Raw genomic sequence first — 19,578 nt, 5'->3', positions numbered from 1 at the left:
CTTCTGGTTGTTTGACCTAAGGGTTCTGGAGGAAGAGTAAACAAGTAGAGGGTTGTAGTCATGTTGGATAAAAATCTGACCTGAGGGAACCTGGCTGGAACAACTGAACTGATTTGTTTGTCAAAATTAAGGAAGGATTTATTTCATACATGATTGTCTTTATGACCAGTAGAGCAGGGGTAGACAACTTTGGTCCTCAGGGGCCACGATCCAGCATGTTTTAGTTGTTTCAACACACCTCATTTAAATAGGCTTCTGCAGAGCCTGATGACTTCCTGAACAGGTGATGCAACCAATGAATCAGGTATTCTGGAGCAGGGAAACAACTTAAACATGCTGTACAGTTGTCCTTGAAGACCGGAGCTACCCACATCTGCTTGAGAGCCTTGCAGGAATTAGCACTGGGCAGTATAACTTAAAAAAACATTTTAAAATTAAAACAATAACAACTAAAATATTTAGAATTTGTGTTTTCTTTCAGTATATATGTCTATTCTACTATGGACGATCGCTCACCTTTTAAGCGTTGCCCAAAATTGATTTAATCACTGTTGTTTTGCTATTGACATTTGAATTTTAGGCTAATTATAGTTACACTAATGGGCCAACATAAATAAACGAACGGACTCAAATCTCAATCTCAAATAAGCTAAAGATCAGCAGCAATATACATTAATTCCCGCTATGACTTTCTATGTCACTGCACCACAAATGCATTGCATCATAAAAGGACACTTTAATTCTATAGCTTTGTTACTGCCACCTTTTTTATTTAAACAACAGATAATTATGGGTTAGAAAAAAGGGTTTTAAAAATGCCACTTTTACAGCTGTGGTCGGCAATATTCTTTAAACATGCTATAAATAGCTGAATACACCAGGCTATTTTACACTATTATAAAAATTAACTTTTAATGTCTCGTAGTTTTCAATAGTGTCTACCATAAAATCGAGCTGCTGACCTTGTTGTACCGGTTAACCAAGAATTTGTCAAGTCATCATGACTATACTGATGGAACATTTTCACAGTGACTGCTAGCATTAACATGAAAATCTGAGTATAATGTTTGAAGTTGCCCTGCGATGGACTGGCACTCTGTCCAGGGTGTACCCCGCCTGATTGTCCATTGACACCCCGTGACCCTACGTGGACAAACGGGTTCGGAAAATGGATGGATGGACCATGTTTGAAGTAAAAAACGGTATAACTGTTTTAAACTTTACATTTATTCCTATGCCTTATGACAATTTGTTTAAAAAAATTAAAGAACTTCTCAAAAGCAAACTGGTATAAATATTACATACCCGGTGTTAATTAATTATGACAGCAAAAATGTATAGAAATCAGTAGGCTTGTAAGAAATAGAGCTATTTTCAAAATGAATTTAAAAGGTAGCAACAAGGATATTTTTACTCACTTCTATTTTTAAACACTTTTATTTTGTTAAGTGAAGAACACGCCTTCTTTTTGCTGTGGGTTTGACCAACTTAGCAGCGCTTTTAAAATCAGGCCGTGTTTACCAAAGACACACTTCTATCGTTCCAGTTGTTGCTGACGTTCACAAAGCTGTTATCATGGTCCAACAAATTAAAGATAAGGTAAGTTACTTCGTTATTATTGTGTAGCTTCATTTGGCGTTACTGCCGGCGGGAGCGCGCGCGCAGCTTGTCAGCTGTAGTTTTGGCAGCTCAAATCCGATAATCAATATGGCAACTCTCGAAAAATACCTATTTATATGTTGGTGATTTCAGCAAACGGGTTTCTCTGTCTAACATTAGAATTCATGACTTTGTCGAGAGATAGTTCGAGCCAATTTGGAGTTTAAGCTGATCAACAGTAAAACACAGACAAGGATCAATGAACAATCAAGGTTTCATCACTAACTTCAAATAATTAATAAATAATAACCCCAGCCATAAACTGTTCAGACTACTTCCATCAGGAAGGAGGTTCTGCAGCATCCGGTCCAGAACCAGCAGACTGAGAGACAGCTTTTTCCATCAGGCCATCAGACTGCTGAACACTTCACAGACACCTCACCCTCACTACTGAAACTCCAACATTACACACTCCATACTGTACTTAATGCCACAGTTTTGCACATACCAACCTCTGTACATTTTATATCTCTTATCTTATTGTTTACTTATTCATTTGTTAAATATGTATGTACACATTATACACACACTCACACGCACACACGTAGAAAAATAAAAAATAAAATACTTAGCACACACATTTAGGAATGTATATACCTTAAATACTATATATATTATTACTTAGATTAGCCGTTTTTATATTTTGTTTGTTTTTACGTTATTGTATTTTGCACAACTGTTGCTGTGAAGCTCTCACACAAGAATTTCACTCACATGTACTGTACCAGTGTACCTGCACATGTGACGTGACAATAAAAGCAATTTGATTTGATTTGATTTTTTTTATTGGAGAAACTGAGAGAAAGTGCTGCAAAATAGTTTTTTTTTTTTATTCTGGGCAGTTAGGGAGAAACTAGGAGGCCTGACAAATGAATGTGTGTGTCATTGCAGGAACAGGTTGGGCCAAGTTGGACAAACAGACATTGTCATGTTTGAGGATGATTTCCTGACCTACATATATTTTACTTATGAGCAGAAGGATGAAAATGGTTTAAAAAAAGATATATTTACTAAATTAACAGATGTAGAATAATGGACTGTTGGTAGAGGTGCAATAGTAAAAATATCTCTTTGACTGAAGCTTCCCAAACTGAATTCCAGTGGTTGAGGTTGTGGTTTGGAACAAGATTTGAGCAGTCTCTATGTTGTTTCCGCACTACAGCTTATTAACATGCACCAGGTGGTCACCATTTAGTCAGAATCACCTTTTAGCCTGTTTCAGAACCTGAAGCTGACTCGATCAGTCATGTTGCTGGATAACATCTGGTGCTGCGAAGGAGAATTCCACAGAAAACATCTGTAATTTTGTTTAGCAGCTTTTCAGCACCACCTTTTCCCTCTACAGGCTTTCCTTTCTGCCTCCCGTCTCCTACGTGTGACTGAACTGGGGAGGGGGGGGGGGAGGGGGTAACAGTATGTTCTAATGGAAACAGTGTCTATTTAATATGGCATAATATTGTTTTTAGATGGTGAAAATTCCAGGGGTCAAAACTTGACTTTGGAGGGAGGGGCATGTACCCCCTGCCCCATCCCCCCAAATGACGCCCATGTTGGTTGCCCAGTCTCATAGTAAATTTTCTCCTTTATTTTTCAGGCTGAGTTCGACACTTTGCTGTCAAAGGCAGGAAATAAGCTGGTGGTGGTGGACTTCACAGCCACATGGTGTGGCCCCTGCGTGTATATTGCTCCATTATTCGAGGTAACCAATGATTGACGCCATTTGGCTCAACCTTTAGCTGAGTCATTCCTTTATTTTGAAGCTAGTTCATACCACACACTGTGAAATGGACACAGAACACGCTGTAAGATCAGGACAAGAACCTTTAAGGGGGAAAATCCTGGACTAGAGATTATGCGGGAGAAAATATGAAATAACGGCAAGTGTATTTAGTCTGTTGTCCTGAGTTTCTGAAGCTGGAGCATCTGTTTGGAGATGGAACTTGTTGCTAAAGCAACTAACGTTCGCCAACACCTTTTCCATAAGAAAATTCAAAGCTCTTTGTAACTGAAACGTTCTCTAAAATTTCAGTAGATATGATGTGAAACTTTCCTTAATGCTGAGAGGCTGTCTTGCAGAAACTGGCAAATGAAAACGCAGATGTGATTTTCGTGAAGGTGGATGTGGATGCTGCAAGAGTAAGTGTACTTGACTTTTACTTCAGAGCTTGTAATAGTTAAATACATGAATCAGAGTGTTTTCTCTGTCTTTGTTCCAGGATGTGAGTGGTGCCTGTGGTGTTAGATGTATGCCCACATTCCAATTCTACAAAAACGGAGAGAAGGTGAGTCAGAATACTTGGTGAAGAACATGTTTGATTTCAAAAGCTCATTTACACACAGCTCTGCAGCATTTGTTTGGTGGTGAGCGCCTTGTCTTACATTTTTAGCAGGTATTGCAATGTTTAAAAAACCTTGTTTAAGTTAACGTTCAGCTTCAAGCTGCGCTAATATAATATTTGCAAAAACTTTCAATTTATTGAAAGTCTAATCCATTGTGTATGAATACATTTAACTCCTTTGGGCTACGAAGGTCAGAGTAGCATCTACGGTAGCCCACACGTATCAAAAAGGCAATGTGTCATTGTAGCGGTGGGGGAGTCGGAGATACTGTAGCATTGAAGGACATCCACGGAAAACACCTCACACCAGCGTTCTACTGTTTTAATTACGGTTTCTGCTGCTTTCTGCAGTTAGTGTCTCTCTGTGTGTCCCGTGAATACATTTAGAATGGGTCTGATTAGTCATTCGCAGCTACCGCTTAGTTCCACTGCATAACTCGTCTCTGACTGAACTAAACTGGCTTATGTAAATAGAAATTTGCATTCTTTAAATATGTTTTAACAATATTAAGTTGTAAAACGTAAGTACAATGCTGGATTTATTTAACAAAATCAGATTATCTTTATTTAAAGGTGCAGTATGTAAGAATTTTAAAGTGAAATATTCACAAAACAGTCCAATGATCAATCTCAATCACGTTAGAGGGACAGCTATTTTGAAACAGATTGCCATCTCAGCAGCTGGCTGGGGGTTGTAAGTTTTTCTCCTTTTAGAAAGGCGGAAGAGGGACGTAGTCATTGTTATGGTGCATTTTTATCAACTTTTTTTTTCAGAATTGATGTCTGAGTGCCAAAAACAAGCCTTACAGTTTTATTCTCACGTGTGGAGCATTATAGCTTCTGCTATAAATGCCTCACCTGATACCAAAACTTTACTAGCAATATTTTTGGTTGTTTTAAATCCTAACGGAAACAGAGTCAGAAATGAAAGAGAAATGGGGGAGTCGAAAGGAAGAGGTCGGGTAACAAAACGTTCACAAAAATAAACAATAATGAATGAAGAATCTGCTTCTAGACCTGCAGAAAAAGAGAAAAAAAGGAGATTAGTCCTATAAGGATGTTGCTTGATCGGTTTCGTATCTGTAACTCTCACATCGTGTTGTACGAGCGTAGTTTGAGAAGGGACATCTTTAAATAAACAAGTGTTCTTGGATGAGCGTTGTTAACTCGCATCTCTGGTCCTCTGAAAGATGAGCTAAGCTGTCATCCAGGTAGGGATGGGTACCGAATTCTGTAATTTTTAAGGTACCGACCGAATTCCATAGTACCGACTGAGCACCGATTCACGTCATTTCAAACGGTGCCTCGTTTCGGTACCCGTCCATCATAACGAGAACTTGCCAAGACAGCTGCGCATGCGCAAGAGCGTTATGTCGTCGCTCACTGCGAACCAGTTGTAAACAGAGCAGCATGGTAGAAAGAACGCAGGCTAAAGCTTGGGTCCACTTCACTAAATGTGATGGGTAACTGGGTGATGATGAAAGCAGCGACAACGATCTAAGTGAGACATCCTCATCTTAATCTGCTCCGGTAGGTAAATATAATTAGCTTGATATGTTAGCTTCCGTTCCACTAATGGTGCGTTCACTTTCTCCTCGGAACTCCGAATTCCCGACTAGAAGAACATGAACGCGCTCTAAAGTTTGGCTTCACTTTACTAAATGTGACAGGTGAAGACGAAACCAGTGACAACGATCTAAGTGTGAGGCATCATCGTTTTAATCTGCTCCAGCAGCTAAATAAACTGTTTAAGATAACGTCAGCTTGGTATGTTAGCTTCCATTGCTACCATTGTTATCAGCTAATGGTGCGTTTGCTTTCTCCTCTGAAATTCTAACTTCCCAGTAGGAAAAATCAAATGGCAAAAGGAATGAAGATACACAGTAAATTTAGTTCACAGTAAAGATGTTTGCTTCAGTTTAATTATCAGCTTATAAAACTACAAGGACGATGTTAAAATACAAACAGTTGAATGTTCTTTATCGTGATATATATCAAATATTGTTATATATTGAGAAAATTATATATTTAATTATAAAAGATAATTAAAATAATAAACACTCAAAAGTATCAAAAATTGGTACTGTTAAGTACCGGTATCGATTCGTAGGTACCGGGAATTAGTACCGGATCGATTCAAATGTCAAAGGTACCCATCCCTACATCCAGGCATGACAGGATTTGCGAGTTTTTCAACAGAACCAAAGTATTATTATATATAATAATATGTGAGGATGTATAAAAGTACCGAATTGACACAAATATAAGACAAGGCTTTTTTCATTGAAAATAATTTTAGAATGTGGGGTCGTTTTATAATCGGGGTTTAAGCATTTACACATGTTGATATTTGTCTGGGGGTCGTTACATGGCCATAACAGCAGAGGGCGCCAGGCTGTGTGTTCTCAACAGGAGAAAAAAATGGAGACAGAGGTCTGGATCAGAGTGGACTAAAGTGGGGCAAGTTAACAAGCTACAAAGCAGAGTCATGATGCTAATTTTAAGATGACGGTGGTCAGTTCATCAGAGGCGTCAAACATTGCATGCATGGATGCATTGGATGGTAGTGAGGATGACGTTCTGGGAGGAGTCGGCAGGTGTAGCGATCTGATGGTACACCGGGACTGCAGCAGCATGAGTGAGAATGAGAGTGAGTGAGTGAGTGAGTGAGTGAGTGAGTGAGTGAGGCAGAGGGCGTCTGAATAAAAGCCTCATTTGACTTTTGATTTTACGCGTCAGCAAAGTTCTGATAGTTTGCATTAAAATAGTATTTTTGCTCAGTATTTGTTTACAAATTTTCAATAAAAAATAGTTTATTTAAAAAGTGATATTTTTTGGGTCTTTTCCTGAAGATTAGTCTTGGAAAGGGGGGTCTTCTTATATTTGGGTCAATACAGTAATAATTTTTGATGAAAAGCACACAGTAAAAAATTCATAATGCATTTAGTGCCAACCACAACCCACTAGGTTATGTGTTAAAAATGCTCAACTCCATACTTGTGAGAGCCCCATGTATTTTGTGCTGACTTTTTAAGAATTTTCCCAACGTCTTTAGTTAGTTTTACTCAACATTTTCATATTTGTGTACAAACGTGAAAATACAAAACATTAAAGAGCACAAACTCTTAGATTAATATGTTTAAAAGAAGAACTAGATTTAGATTTTAATATCACAAATTAATAATGTGGTTATTTTACATTGTGGAGAATAAGGGGGAAGTGAAATGATAATGTACAGTTTGCTGTGTAATTCAGCACAAGTTTGTTCAGTTTTTAGTCTTTTTTGCAGTCATTTTTTTCTCCTCCTGTCTTTCAGGTGCACGAGTTCTCTGGTGCAGATGAGAAGGAACTTGAAGACAAAGTGAAAGAACTCAAATAGACTAAAGAGTCTGGGTCCAATCTACACATAACCACATTATTCAAACCCCAAAGTCACCTGTTACCCAACTGAACACACCTAAGCAGCATAATCATTATTATCCCACACAGGCAATAGTCACTACCTGACAAAAACCTGCTGTCTCACTTCTTACTTCCTTAACTTTTGGCTAAATATCAAATTTCAGTCTGGTTAAAACTTTTAGCCTTATGCTGTATGCTAATGGACAGATCACCTGAGAACCTCTGTAGGTTTTGTTTTAAATAATGTGGAAATAATAAATGAATGACTCTCACTTTGTATTTTATTAACCCTCTGGAGGCAGGCGTTGCAGATTTACAACGTTAAAACCATCGACATTAATATATGGACATCTCCTTTCCATAGGCTCCAATATCACTTTTTTGAGGCCAAATGGGAGGTGGCCACCACCGCCATTTTGACCATGTCACAGGTTCCGTCAAGCCCAGACAATTCCATAAAAGGGAAGAGAGGAGGAGCTGAGGGTTGGGCTGTAAGGCTGGGATCGACTGACGACACCCGGTCGAACTAGCTACAAGCTAACCTGAAGCTAACCCTGGCTAACCCAAAGCTAACGCAGAGGTGGGAGCTAAGCTAACGGAGGTAGCAACCTAGCTACAACCGGAGTTAACTGTGCACAACACCAGAGCTTCTGAGTCAAAGATACGCCGGGCTGACCGCTGGGTAAAACCGGGTAGAACACAGAGGTCTCCAAGACCTCCACAAGCTGGCAGCCGCACAGCAGACAAGCGCCGCTGCGGTCTGAGATGCGCAGAGCTGCCGCTGGGGAGAACCGGGTGGAAAGGTTTCCATCCCAGAGCTCCACAAGCCGGCAGCCCACGCAGCACACAGAAGCCGCGATCAGACAGAGATGCGCCGAGCTGCAGGGAGAAACAGCCGGCATTCCCCACAGCAAACAGAAGCCGCGATCAGACAGATGCGCCGAGCTGCAAGGAGGGGAGAACAGGTGGAAAACATCAGTCTAAAAAATACACACTGTCACTTTAATAGAATAAAAACATTCTGTACTGTACCTCAGAAAGAAAAATAGGCAAAACTTTACAATACGGGTCCCTTTATTAACGTTCTGTGCATTATTAAGCATTAATGAACTATTAAATAAAGTATTAACAACTGCCTAATTTTAATATTAAGTAATGCATTAAGCACCCCGGTCCTTTGTCCTAAGGATACGTAATAGGTAACAACTTTAGGAATGTTAATAAGGGAACCCGCATTGTAAACTGTTGTGTAGTAAGTACCTATAACAGCTGTGCAACAGAGCTGGACGTGGCAGCGGGAGCAGACTATTTGCTGGAAGTGAAAACATGAATGGACAACCATGTAAATGGAAGATGAATTTGTCTGATTGTGTTACTGGTACTTTCTGAAAGTAGAAAAGGCATTCAGCCTTTAGTGTAAATCAGAAAACCACATGTGCTGCACAGAGCAACGACAGAAACAGAAAAGCTAAATGACAAAGAAAAAAGATTTGCTTGGAGCTCACGTTCATTTTAAATGACACAACAATTTTAAGTGACCTTTTATCAAACAGTACATTTAATCCTTTAAATAACTATTATCAGGTGTTTTCATGTGTTTTTTTTTGTTGTAAAACCTAATTAAACAAAATCTAATCTGTGTTTCGTCTATTTTGAAAGAAGTGGAGCCATCTGCCAGAGTTTTGATGAATTTTTAAAGAGCAAGTCACACGAAAATCAACTTTTTTAGCTGATAAACTGTATAAATAAATGTCTAAAAGTGTTTTAAACATGTGTGGTCTTTTTATTGTATTTTGTTGCATAAAAATATATTTAAAAAGTTTCTGGAGCAAATAATTCAAGCTGAAGCTTCTGACCTTGATGTATGCCTGCATTTCTACCTAGTTACATTTTTAGAAGGTTGCATGTGATTGTTTCAAGTCAGACAGGTGTGGCGCACATGCGAGGTTTAAATGGATTTAACAGGAATCTATAAAATGATGCGTAACTGAGCCGTACGGTGTGTCATCTGCAGCATCAGAGCAAAGGAGAGTTGACACACAGGTTTAGTTTAATTCTAAGAAGGTGAAAGCATCATTGCTGCTAAAGACTGCCCTCTGCAGTTATTTTACTATGTTGCACAAGCCTTAGCTTTTTAAAAGTATTTCTCTTTTCCTCATCTTCTGTTGTTAAGTCTTAGTTTAATGTCTTAATAAAATAAAACATAAACACTAGATCATTTAAACATTCAAGCCAGAGTTTATTAACTTACTTTGGAATATAAATAATCTGGTTACACAGATTCCTACTGTCACTGTGGCGTCTTTTGACCAGCCATGTTTACTTTTTATGTCGTGGCCGGTATTTTGGAGTGACGCGTTTGCCCTAATTTCACCTGAACCATCGTTATTATTTGTGGTATTCGTACATGTATTCCATGTTGTTCTTGTCAGGTAAAAAGAAAACGGTAGTGATTTAAAATGATCTACTGTATGTGTCTTGTTTGTTCTTTCTATCTTTTCACCGTGAGTACATTATACATGAGCTGAGTGTGGACACAACAACAGGCTCCACGGAGCTCCAGAGTTCTCATATTAGTGATGTGTCGGTCGGGAACGAACCGGCTCTAAGAGCCGGCTCTTTGAAGTGAACGACAGGAGCCATCCCCTCCCCTCCCCGCTCCCCGCTTGCTTTGGTGAACGCTACAGGCGTTTGGTCAACATGTGTAACTGCGTGTCCAGACTGTCCACACACAGAGCAGTAGGGGCGGGGAAGAGGGGAGGATCAGACTCAGACACACAGCAGAGCACGTGCGGGTGGAGGGAGACGAGAGGGAATGAGGAGGAGGAAAAAGGCGAGCGAGAGAGAGGAGAGTGCGACAAAGACGGTGAGAAAATGAGCGCCAGCAGTCGGAAAGTTGAGATTTCTTAAAGTGTTCAGTTATTAAATCCATAGAAATGATCAATATTTGATATATTGCATTTTTTACATTAGAAAATCATTTTACATATAGTTTTGCATTATTTTGGTTATAAATGTACTCTACGCAACAGAAAATCTGAGGAGCCACTTGGGAGCCGAAAGAGTCTGCTCTTTTTGGTGAGCTGAGCCAAAACAATCGGCTCTCTAAAAAGAGCCGGAATTCCCATCACTTTCTCCTTTGGTCCTATAGCTAGCTTAAAAGCTACGCTAACAACAGCAGTCGGATAACACCGACGTCATCAGCTGCGCTAGACGTTCAACCAATCAGATTTGACGTTCGTCCCGCGTCTCCTGGCGTCTCCTCCATCAGCTCCTTCTCCAGGCTCTGGGAAAGTTTCCTCAGCTTGTGTTGTTTGGTTTTGTGGGCTGAAGCCAACGGTAAGTCTCTAAAAAGACATCCGAGTCACTTTTACTCCGTTTACGGACAGAAGGAAGTGTAGCGGTCCGCCGGAGGAAGTACTCTCCTCACATTTCCTCCTCTATTCATGTCTTTGTTTATTGTTCGAACAATAAAATTAGCTAGTTCCTCTTTTGTGTTGTTGTCGATCTTATTTTGTTACTGCAGTGTTGTTTTGGTCTTAATTATAACAGGAAAATGTTCAACTTGGTGATGTTTTAACGAATCTGGTGTAATTAGTAATAAAGGAAATATTGCTTTATGACTATGTATGGAGGCAGGTTTAGGTTAGTCTCTCTAAAATATAGAAAAATAAATGACTGAACAACTTATTAATTCATTTTTCCACGACAGGATGAAGCTACAAATAAATGACTCACAATGTTGTTTTTAACTCAGAAGCATCCAAAAAGCCTTGATATGGTTGACTGAATAATGCTTGTTGCATTTCCAGGTATTTTCTGCCATATTGTGCGTCCTGAGGACATAAACATAAACATGGTCCAGGCTAAGTCATGGATTCTCACCAAGCTCTTCGACGGCGTCCCGAAGGACAGCGACTTCAAACTGGAGGTGGAGGAGCTCCCTGAGCCTAAAGATGGAGGCAAGAGAACCATTTTAAAGGAGTGATCCAAGTCTGGCATGATTGGTAAACTATAAGCAAATTATATTTACTTTCAGAGGTACTTTTGGAGTCCGTTTATCTCAGTGTGGATCCATACATGAGGTTGGTGACGGAGTCATTATTACAGTGTTGTTTTCAGAGCCTTGAAGGGTTCTGATGTTAGGTTTTGGACTCTCCAGGGCTTTCTGCAGCTTCAGGATGAAGGAAGGAGACCGGATGATCGGAACTCAAGTGTCCAAGTGAGGAAAGCAACATCCACACACACGCTTTAGTCTGTATTGATGCGTCATGCGTGCCTGGTGTTTACTGAGACAGAACACAACCTGCGTCTGCCTTGAATTACCCAACTTTGACACAAGAGCAGCAACAAACATAAAAGCATTCTTGGCTGAACCATCTGACTTGAAATCCATTTTGCTTTGTTGATGAACTAGATCCCATCTTAAACCCACGTGTTTCCTATTCTATTGCATTTTGAAGTCGACCACAAGGCAGAAAACATCTGGCTCATGGTTGATGTGCCGTCGTCTGGAAACCAAACACAAACAAACATGCTGGCAATTCCCTAAACCTGATTCTGTGCTTCACATTTAATGAGCTAAACAATCAGATGTATTTTAAATTTATAGATTAATTATGTGACTGACGAACACCGCACGTCATTAACCGATTAAAGATCTAATATCAGGTTCTTTCAGCTGTTTTTTATAACAAACTTTTGCATATATGATAAAGCAGGAAGTCTGCAAACAGGTTTGCTCCTGCACAGCTGAACAAAATCATTGCAAGTGTTTTCTAAACTTCAAAAATCTTTAGATTATTACAAAACACCTCCCAATTCATTGTTTCTTGTTTCCCTGTAGGGTGATCCAAAGTAAGAACCCAGCGTTTCCCGTGGGAATCCATGTTCTGAGTAATTTTGGTTGGAGAACCCACGCCGTCTCCGACGGGACCGGCCTCACTCCCATCATGCCTGACTGGCCGCAGGATGTCTCACTGTCTCTGGCTCTGGGTGCCATTGGCATGCCAGGGTAGAAGAGAATGTCAAATATTTGTTAAAGCTGAAACCGGCTGATTATACACCAGTTAAACAGACTTTTTATGGAGATTAAAACAGATTCCCTGAGTTGGATGCAAACGTTTCTGTCTGTCTGCAGACTGACGGCGTTGTACGGGATAGAAGAGGTCCTGGGGCTGCAGGAGGGCGAGACTCTGCTGGTGAACGCTGCAGCTGGAGCTGTGGGCTTGGTGGTGGGACAGATAGCCAAGATCAAAGGCTGTAAGGTGGTGGGTTCAACTGGCTCTGATGCTAAAGTGGCTTACCTGAAGGAGCTCGGATTTGACGAGGCTTTCAACTACAAAACCGTGGCTTCCCTGGACGAAGCTCTGAGAAAAGCCTCGCCTGATGGATATGACTGCCTGTTTGAAAACGTAAGCTATATTTTTGTTTTTATTTGTAAAAAAAAGATTTTTAACCCAAATAAAGAAAGAAATTGCACCGATTTCTTAAAATCTGCATCTGCAAGTCTGCTCCTGTTTGACCTGCTGCTGCCCTCTAGGGGGCACCAGAGATCCGTTAAAAACAAAGACATGGGTATTATTCTGTTTTTACTTTTTAAAATTCAACTAACAGAGGGCTGTAATGTTTTTAGGTTGGAGGTTATTTTTCAACAGTTGCCCTTCAACACATGAAGAACTTTGGAAGAATCGCCGTGTGCGGAAGCATCTCTGTGTACAACGACAGCACACCTCAAACCGGTATGTCCACCCGACTTACTCGTGACCTTTTAGAACAGGAGAATACAAAGTAAACATGTTTTTTTTGTCATTTTATTTCCAGGCCCGTACCCACACCTGACCATGATCTTCAAGCAGCTAAAGATGGAGGGTTTCATGCAGGGCAGGTGGCAACACAAACACCCTGAAAGCCTCAAGAGGCTGATGGCGTGGTTTAAAGAGGTACTGCTGGAACGGTTCCAGGATTCCCGTCTTCCTGCATTAGTGCGATTACTCTGATTTGTCTTTTCTGCCTCTGCAGGGGAAGCTGCAGTGTCGGGAGCACATCACTAAGGGATTTGAAAAAATGCCAGCTGCTTTTATTGGGATGCTGCAGGGAGAAAACATCGGAAAGGCCATCATCGCAGTCTGATGTCCTCCTAACACAACGGAGAAACAACCATAAAACGCTCCAAGAAGGATCGTATCATTGTGATGTTTTAGGTTTTTTACCCAGTTTCTGTGATGTACTGGATGTAGCAATAGAACAGCTTTGTGTTACACACATAGGATTTACAGCATTACTTCATTTTAATAAAGCAGTAAAATCCTAGCCTAGTGAACTAGACCAAATTCTTGCTTTGCAAAGAATGTCCAGTGGAATGCGGAGATCATTTGAAAGAACGGTAGAACCCGCCCCACAACCGAGAGCCGTCAATGGAGCATGGCCAGACTAAATAATACATGTATTTAGTCTGGCTTGCCAGGCTAGTAAAATCCAAGACATATAAGAACATTATTTCTGCTAAGTACCTGGACCACAACTACATATAAATCTCCCAGATTCTCCAGCCTATACCTCAAAAAGCAGTCTGTGTACTGTTGTAGTATTTCTACATTGCATACTAACACAAATAACTGAAGGATGTGTTTGTATAGAAAATAAATGATTCTTTCTGTATCTTTCACCTGTGTTGTACTTCATCACGGTTACTAGCATATGGTATATCTGCTACAGGTGAACCCATTGAACATTAATATCTTCATATAAGATCCTATAAGACCTCTTTTTGAACATTAAAGCATAAGAGCAAAAAACCAGAGGGTCTTTATCAGTAAACCTGCTTTCGAGATGAATTCAACAGTAGTGAAGTTTGGGGGAAATTCTCAATTATTGTTAAGGTTTCTGGTTTTATTGAAGGTCTGAAAGGTGTTATATAAATTATAACAGATTTTTCAATCATTTATTTAAACTATCTAGATGTGGCCCCTTATCTCTTTTCTGTAATATCGAAATTTGAACACATTTTTTATAAGAAACATCTAATTAAATATTCTGATATGATCTTAACTTATGTTTTATTTGGATTAATTTCCGATCAGATTATATTTTTTAAATTCCACCTGCTTGCTTCTGATATTATGCACTCATCTAAATCATATGAAACTCAACACATTTGATGACAAAAATGTGTTATTTTTTTATTTGTTTAGTATTATAACCAAATGGCATGTAAGTTATTTTTCTATCAATAAAGATGATATATAAAAATACCGCTGACGCAATGACGCTGAGGCACGTCCCGTACACATAATGATCTTGCGGCGCTATTATAGGAGCTGCTGCAGCAAAATTGAGCTGTGCTACTCGGTTCTTTAAGGTAAACCGAGAATGTGTCAAGTCATTATGACTTGATTCGCTGTTTAAGCTCTGTTACAGTAGTTTTTTATGCATAGTTGTAATATAATGTCACAACTCAATTAGTTTTTACATGAAATCATAAACAATGCGTTAAAAATAACCAACATTGCTTTGTTTACAAATGTATTTATTTAATGATAAACGATTAAATAATTATTTTATTTTTAATTAAACTGTTATACATAACGTGCAACATACAAATGTAATTTAATCAATTAGTAAAAGTATGTGCGATTAAAAAGTCTTTAACATTTTTAGTGTAATATTCAAAATAAATGTCCAAAAATGACTATTTTCTGTTGGATAATGTATTGAATAAAAAAAATTAGAGAACCCACATGTCACAAGGAGAGCGTTTTGCTATCGTGGACACCTTGGAAAGTCTTGTTTTCATGGTAATGATTTATAAACTTTTATTTTGTACACCAAAACAAGAGCGGGACTTCCGCTGTGGGCTGGACCAGCCACAACGAGAGCTAATAAAATCTCGGCGTGCTTATTACGGACACATCGTTTTCAACCCTTCTAGGTGTTACGTTCTCTACCAGCGTGGAACTATCGCTCACAAGCTGTCATCATGGTCAGAGAAATAAAAAACAAGGTAAGTTGTTGCGTATTTATTGTCCATTTTCCGGTTCTCCGGCTCAGTTTTCGGTTCTCTTGGGCGTGACGGTTTTACTAGCCAACGAGCCTCGCGCCTCTTCTTTTCCCGCTCGTGACCACTTTAACCGATCCACCAGTGTTTAGCTGGGACCATGACTATGTATAATACACCGTAAACACATTAACACGTCCCGGAACGATGACGAGCTGGTGTTGTGCCAAAAAAGGCACACCATGAGCGAAACGGCTTTGAAATGTAGCTCGTGCCGACACGTTGTCGACGTTTAAACAATGGCTCTGGCTGACTCCCAGTCGTTTCACACCTTTAAACTAGTTAGTAACCCAGAGATGAGGGTCAAAACTATTAAGCTGCCTTTAAATCGACCGAAACAACCTTTTAAAGTGCTTCTACATCCATTAGGCCTCGTCCGTTTCCACAACCCCCTCTCAGGACGTCCCATGCGAGGGCGAAAATGGTACTTGTAAAGGCGTAGTAATGGCTTGATCTGACTTGCTTCTAGCTGGCAAGCTAATATCATGTTATTTGACTAACTTCCTTATTTGTCTTTGCAGGAGGAGTTCGACAAGCTCCTTCAGGAAGCGGGAGACACGCTGGTGGTGGTGGACTTCACTGCTACGTGGTGTGGGCCCTGCAAAATGATCGGTCCACATGTTGATGTGAGCACATGGAGTGTGTCTTTCATTCATTTAGAAACTAGGTCATACTACACACTTGAGTACGTTTACATGCAGCCAATATCCGGGTTATGATCAGGACTTGTTGCCAAGGCAACTGTTGTTTACCAGCTACTTCTCTACAGGAAGCCGATAGCTCTCTGTAACTAGAGTACCTTTCAAAGGTGTGCTGACGGTTGTTTGTGTAATTTCTGTTTCTTCTGCAGAAAATGGCGGAGCAACACAAAGACGTAATTTTCGTGAAGGTGGATGTGGACGAGGCAGAAGTACGTGTTGCATATCTTATTTCCTGTAGATGTTTGTAAACAGCAGAAATGTAATCAGCTGGGAAAGTTGTAATTTTTCTGAGTTTTGTTGCGATGATTCCTAATTTCTATAACTTAAATAAGCACCTCTTCTATGTGGATGTTTTCTCTACTTTTCGTGTGCCACTTGGTGCTAATTGTAAAGCACATCGAGTTGCCCCCCGTGTTTGAAATGTGCTATATAAATAAAGCTGCCTTGTGAAATATTATCATGGAAACCACTTTTTTTCAGCTTTGTAGTTGAAACCTTTGACGGTGAGAGATTGAATTTCCAGCTAGTTTCTATAGACTTGATAAGCTTGACGTGATTAAAAGTGGCAACTGTCTGAATAGTTTATGTAGTGTTGAGTCTAAACTCACACCTAATGTTCTGGAAGATCTTAAATGTTGAAATGGATTAAAGTGTGCAAATAGGGTGTGGCTAACTGTACCCTCTCTGTTCAGTACTGAAAGTAATGTAGTAGATTTGGTTTTCTTCCTTACAGTGACTGACTTATTTATTTTCCTTCAGGATGTGAGCAGTTCCTGTGGTATTAGCTGCATGCCCACATTCCATTTCTACAAAAATGGAAAGAAGGTGAGTCCTAATGCTTGGAGGTGGTGAGTGAGCCTGAGCTATTGTGTAGTTTAACCAGTTTAAGCAGTCTTGGCTACAGAAACCTGCACACACTGCAGATGAAAAACACAAATTCCACACTAGGATGCACCGATTTCTCCTGCAATGAAGCACAGAATTATCAAACCTGCTTGCAAACCGAGGACCTCTCATGGGTTGCACACTGCATGAGTGTGTAAGGCAGCAGCAGCAGTGGTGGTTCAGTGAGATGGCAACTGGATGTCCAGTTTTTATTTATTTATTAACTGAACCGTGTCATAAGCAGAGGTTATTGGACGGATGTGAGAGATCCACTCCTTTTTAGTGTCTCCACAATATATTTATAGCTACACTATGTTGGGTTAAGTTGGCTTGTCTTGCAGATTTGCTGTTGTAGCCAATATTTTATTTTGTTTTTAAATAAAAGCAGAACTAATGAAGTGTTGTCTTAGCACTGCACAGGTGTTTATTTTTTAATCCTGCAGTAGTAACCCCCCCCTCACTCTCATTTCACAGGTGCATGAGTTCTCCGGTGCTAACAAGGACACACTTGAAGCCAAAGTGGCTGAACTGAAGTAGACCAACGTGTCTGGGACCAACCTACACATAACCACATTGTACAAAGACCCAGTCACCCATTACCTTCTCAGCACACCTGAGCAGCATTTCCTGTTTGTTAATCATTATTACCTCACACGGGCGATAATTTATTCCCCTCTGCCTTACAAAGTCCCTTTAGCTCAGTGTGTGTACTTTTAATCTCCTAACTATTGATGGAACACAAACCTTCAATATGAAGACTTTGGTTCTGTTCTGTATGCTGATGCATCACCTGAGAACGCCTGTTGGTTTGTTTCCAGTAAGATGGATTAAATGATGAAACACCGGGACTTTGTCACTTATTTGAACAGGTCAGAAGTGGATTCAGTGGCTTTTTAAAGCTTTATTAAAAACGTGAATAGTTTACACATCTACATTGGACCATCACATCAAGTTTTTACACATAGTACAAGTATATAGCAGCAAACATTTAATACTGTTTATATGGAAAAAATACAGCTTTATTTTACAAACTGGTTCCTGTGTTCTCCAGAGATGAGTTATGGTTTACAGATACTTTAAAAATGCAAGAAGTTCCTTCATAGATGTTACGTGTGCTGATGAGTGGAACCCTTAGAAGTGGTAGTACACGGATTTCCTCTTCCTGCAAAAACAGGATTAAGACATTTTATGGCGTCACATCAGTTTGGCATAAAGATTTGAAGTTGGTCACAAATTCTAGCTTTGAGTATGGTGCCTCCTGCCTGAAATGATTTGTGTCAGGACAAAAACTGATAAATTTGCTTAAGTTGAGAAAGATTACGACAAACTAAAACATGGCATTCTGTTAAACTACGGCGTGGAATCACCTGGAGCAGTTGTGTCCACTCCAGCCTGGACTGCAGCTGCACCTATTAGGTCGGATGCACCGGCCTCCGTTCAGACACGGCGATGAACACACAGCTGTCGGGAACACACACAAGCATCACCTTTGGTTCCATTAGTGTGATATTCAAGAGGAAGTGTTCTCTTATGGTTCATCCCAATCACCAGGAAGTGACTCTGGTGTTGACTGAAGTGAAAATGGTTTCCTACCAAGACCGTAAAGTAATAAAACAGAAAAAACCTCACCAGTGTGACAGCGGGTGCCCGTCCACCCGGTGGGACACTCGCACTGGTAGGGGGCTACGCAGCGGCCTCCGTTCAGGCACGGCAGGATACAGATAGCTGTTGAAACAAACCAGTCAACACACGTCTCAAAGGTGACCGGAACATGCAAAGTTTCCATACTTACGCTCCTCACAGAGGCGACCCATCCAGCCCTCGGGGCAGGCGCAGATGTTGGGCCGCTGACACACGCCTCCGTTGTGGCACTGCAGCCAACACACGGCTGAGGGGGCAGACGGACCACGTTTACTCCAGTAAAATCAGAAAGACATAGATAATTGTCTAAAAGGGAGATGAGTGACACGAAGCAACACGTGCAGAAGCCTAAATGACACGCAGCAGAAAACTCTGAACATGTAACGTAAAAACAAAGTCATGCTGTTCTAAGACATGCCTGCACCCACGTCTGGATTTCATCTCAAATCTGACAGATTCTCGTTTAAAAACAGATTAAATCCATCTGTGTCTTTTTGAGAGGTCATTTAAATGTTTATAAAGTTTGTCTTTAAAGTGTTGGAGGAAAGCGACAGCAGAGTTAAAGAGCTGCATGATGCAAGAGAGACAGTCGGTTAGAGCAGGAAGTGTCCTCAGAGGAGGAGGGGGTGTCCCGTCACTGTTCTCTCTACCTCTGCAGGCGGGCGGCGGCGTCCAGGTGCCGTTCTCCTGACACCTGCTCCTTCCAACGCCCTCCATGGTGTAGCCACCAAAACAGGAGTAGGTGGCCACGTCCCCAAACTGGAACACGGCCCCCCGTACCACCCCGTTGGCCACGTGGAGGGGGGCGCCGCAGGACACCCCTGCACAACAGCCCAAACGCATCGGCCCATGGGTTACTCACTAAACCACACTGCTGCCTGTTTTTGATTTAAAA

The 19,578-nt window shown here is 40.5% G+C and overlaps 4 protein-coding genes across 6 annotated transcripts in view; 3 read left to right on the top strand and 1 right to left on the bottom strand.

The window, feature by feature from the left end:
* Positions 1-1,469: 1,469 nt before the first annotated feature.
* Positions 1,470-7,672, top strand: LOC107377267 (thioredoxin). Its single transcript, XM_015946777.3, has 5 exons — positions 1,470-1,599; positions 3,254-3,358; positions 3,736-3,795; positions 3,876-3,941; positions 7,315-7,672. Exons 1-5 carry the CDS (start codon positions 1,576-1,578, stop codon positions 7,375-7,377), a joined length of 318 nt encoding a protein of 105 aa, XP_015802263.2. The 5' UTR covers positions 1,470-1,575; the 3' UTR covers positions 7,378-7,672.
* Positions 7,673-10,590: 2,918 nt separating this feature from the next.
* LOC107377268 (prostaglandin reductase 1) lies at positions 10,591-14,067 on the top strand. Its single transcript, XM_015946778.3, has 9 exons — positions 10,591-10,739; positions 11,213-11,362; positions 11,440-11,485; positions 11,563-11,622; positions 12,247-12,414; positions 12,541-12,814; positions 13,036-13,141; positions 13,224-13,342; positions 13,422-14,067. The coding sequence occupies exons 2-9, from the start codon at positions 11,257-11,259 to the stop codon at positions 13,530-13,532; spliced, it is 990 nt and encodes a 329-aa protein (XP_015802264.3). The 5' UTR covers positions 10,591-10,739; positions 11,213-11,256; the 3' UTR covers positions 13,533-14,067.
* Positions 14,068-15,242: 1,175 nt separating this feature from the next.
* On the top strand, positions 15,243-17,890 carry txnb (thioredoxin b). Its single transcript, XM_015946786.3, has 5 exons — positions 15,243-15,402; positions 15,978-16,082; positions 16,307-16,366; positions 16,917-16,982; positions 17,517-17,890. Exons 1-5 carry the CDS (start codon positions 15,379-15,381, stop codon positions 17,577-17,579), a joined length of 318 nt encoding a protein of 105 aa, XP_015802272.1. The 5' UTR covers positions 15,243-15,378; the 3' UTR covers positions 17,580-17,890.
* A 38-nt stretch (positions 17,891-17,928) lies between these two features.
* The window catches only part of svep1 (sushi, von Willebrand factor type A, EGF and pentraxin domain containing 1), a 160,847-nt gene continuing 159,197 nt past the window's right edge, over positions 17,929-19,578 (bottom strand). For 2 of the 3 annotated variants that reach the window (XM_054747696.2, XM_015946779.3), the window contains 5 exons: positions 19,334-19,504; positions 18,835-18,930; positions 18,672-18,767; positions 18,410-18,503; positions 17,929-18,204 (listed from right to left, as the gene is read on the bottom strand). In XM_054747696.2, coding sequence (XP_054603671.2) covers positions 18,174-18,204; positions 18,410-18,503; positions 18,672-18,767; positions 18,835-18,930; positions 19,334-19,504 — 488 coding nt within the window. In that variant the 3' untranslated portion in view covers positions 17,929-18,173. The remainder of the gene's footprint in view (positions 18,205-18,409; positions 18,504-18,671; positions 18,768-18,834; positions 18,931-19,333; positions 19,505-19,578) is intronic. The other variant, XM_015946780.3, reaches the window with a different exon arrangement.

Source organism: Nothobranchius furzeri, chromosome 2 (assembly GCF_043380555.1).
Source record: "Nothobranchius furzeri strain GRZ-AD chromosome 2, NfurGRZ-RIMD1, whole genome shotgun sequence".
In the NCBI taxonomy this organism is placed as follows: domain Eukaryota; kingdom Metazoa; phylum Chordata; class Actinopteri; order Cyprinodontiformes; family Nothobranchiidae; genus Nothobranchius; species Nothobranchius furzeri.
This window is presented reverse-complemented; position numbering and strand designations above follow the sequence as displayed.

Bases quoted from the DNA above. Each gene is read 5' to 3' on its own strand.
- LOC107377267 (XM_015946777.3), top strand. From the start codon at position 1,576: ATGGTCCAACAAATTAAAGATAAG. The intron at 3,796-3,875 runs GTAAGTGTACTT...TCTTTGTTCCAG, and splicing joins TGGATGTGGATGCTGCAAGA to GATGTGAGTGGTGCCTGTGG. The intron at 3,942-7,314 runs GTGAGTCAGAAT...CCTGTCTTTCAG, and splicing joins TCTACAAAAACGGAGAGAAG to GTGCACGAGTTCTCTGGTGC.
- LOC107377268 (XM_015946778.3), top strand. From the start codon at position 11,257: ATGGTCCAGGCTAAGTCATGGATTCTCACCAAGCTCTTCGACGGCGTC. The intron at 11,486-11,562 runs GTTGGTGACGGA...TGGACTCTCCAG, and splicing joins AGTGTGGATCCATACATGAG to GGCTTTCTGCAGCTTCAGGA. The intron at 13,142-13,223 runs GTATGTCCACCC...TTTTATTTCCAG, and splicing joins CGACAGCACACCTCAAACCG to GCCCGTACCCACACCTGACC.
- txnb (XM_015946786.3), top strand. From the start codon at position 15,379: ATGGTCAGAGAAATAAAAAACAAG. The intron at 15,403-15,977 runs GTAAGTTGTTGC...TTGTCTTTGCAG, and splicing joins TCAGAGAAATAAAAAACAAG to GAGGAGTTCGACAAGCTCCT. The intron at 16,983-17,516 runs GTGAGTCCTAAT...CTCATTTCACAG, and splicing joins TCTACAAAAATGGAAAGAAG to GTGCATGAGTTCTCCGGTGC.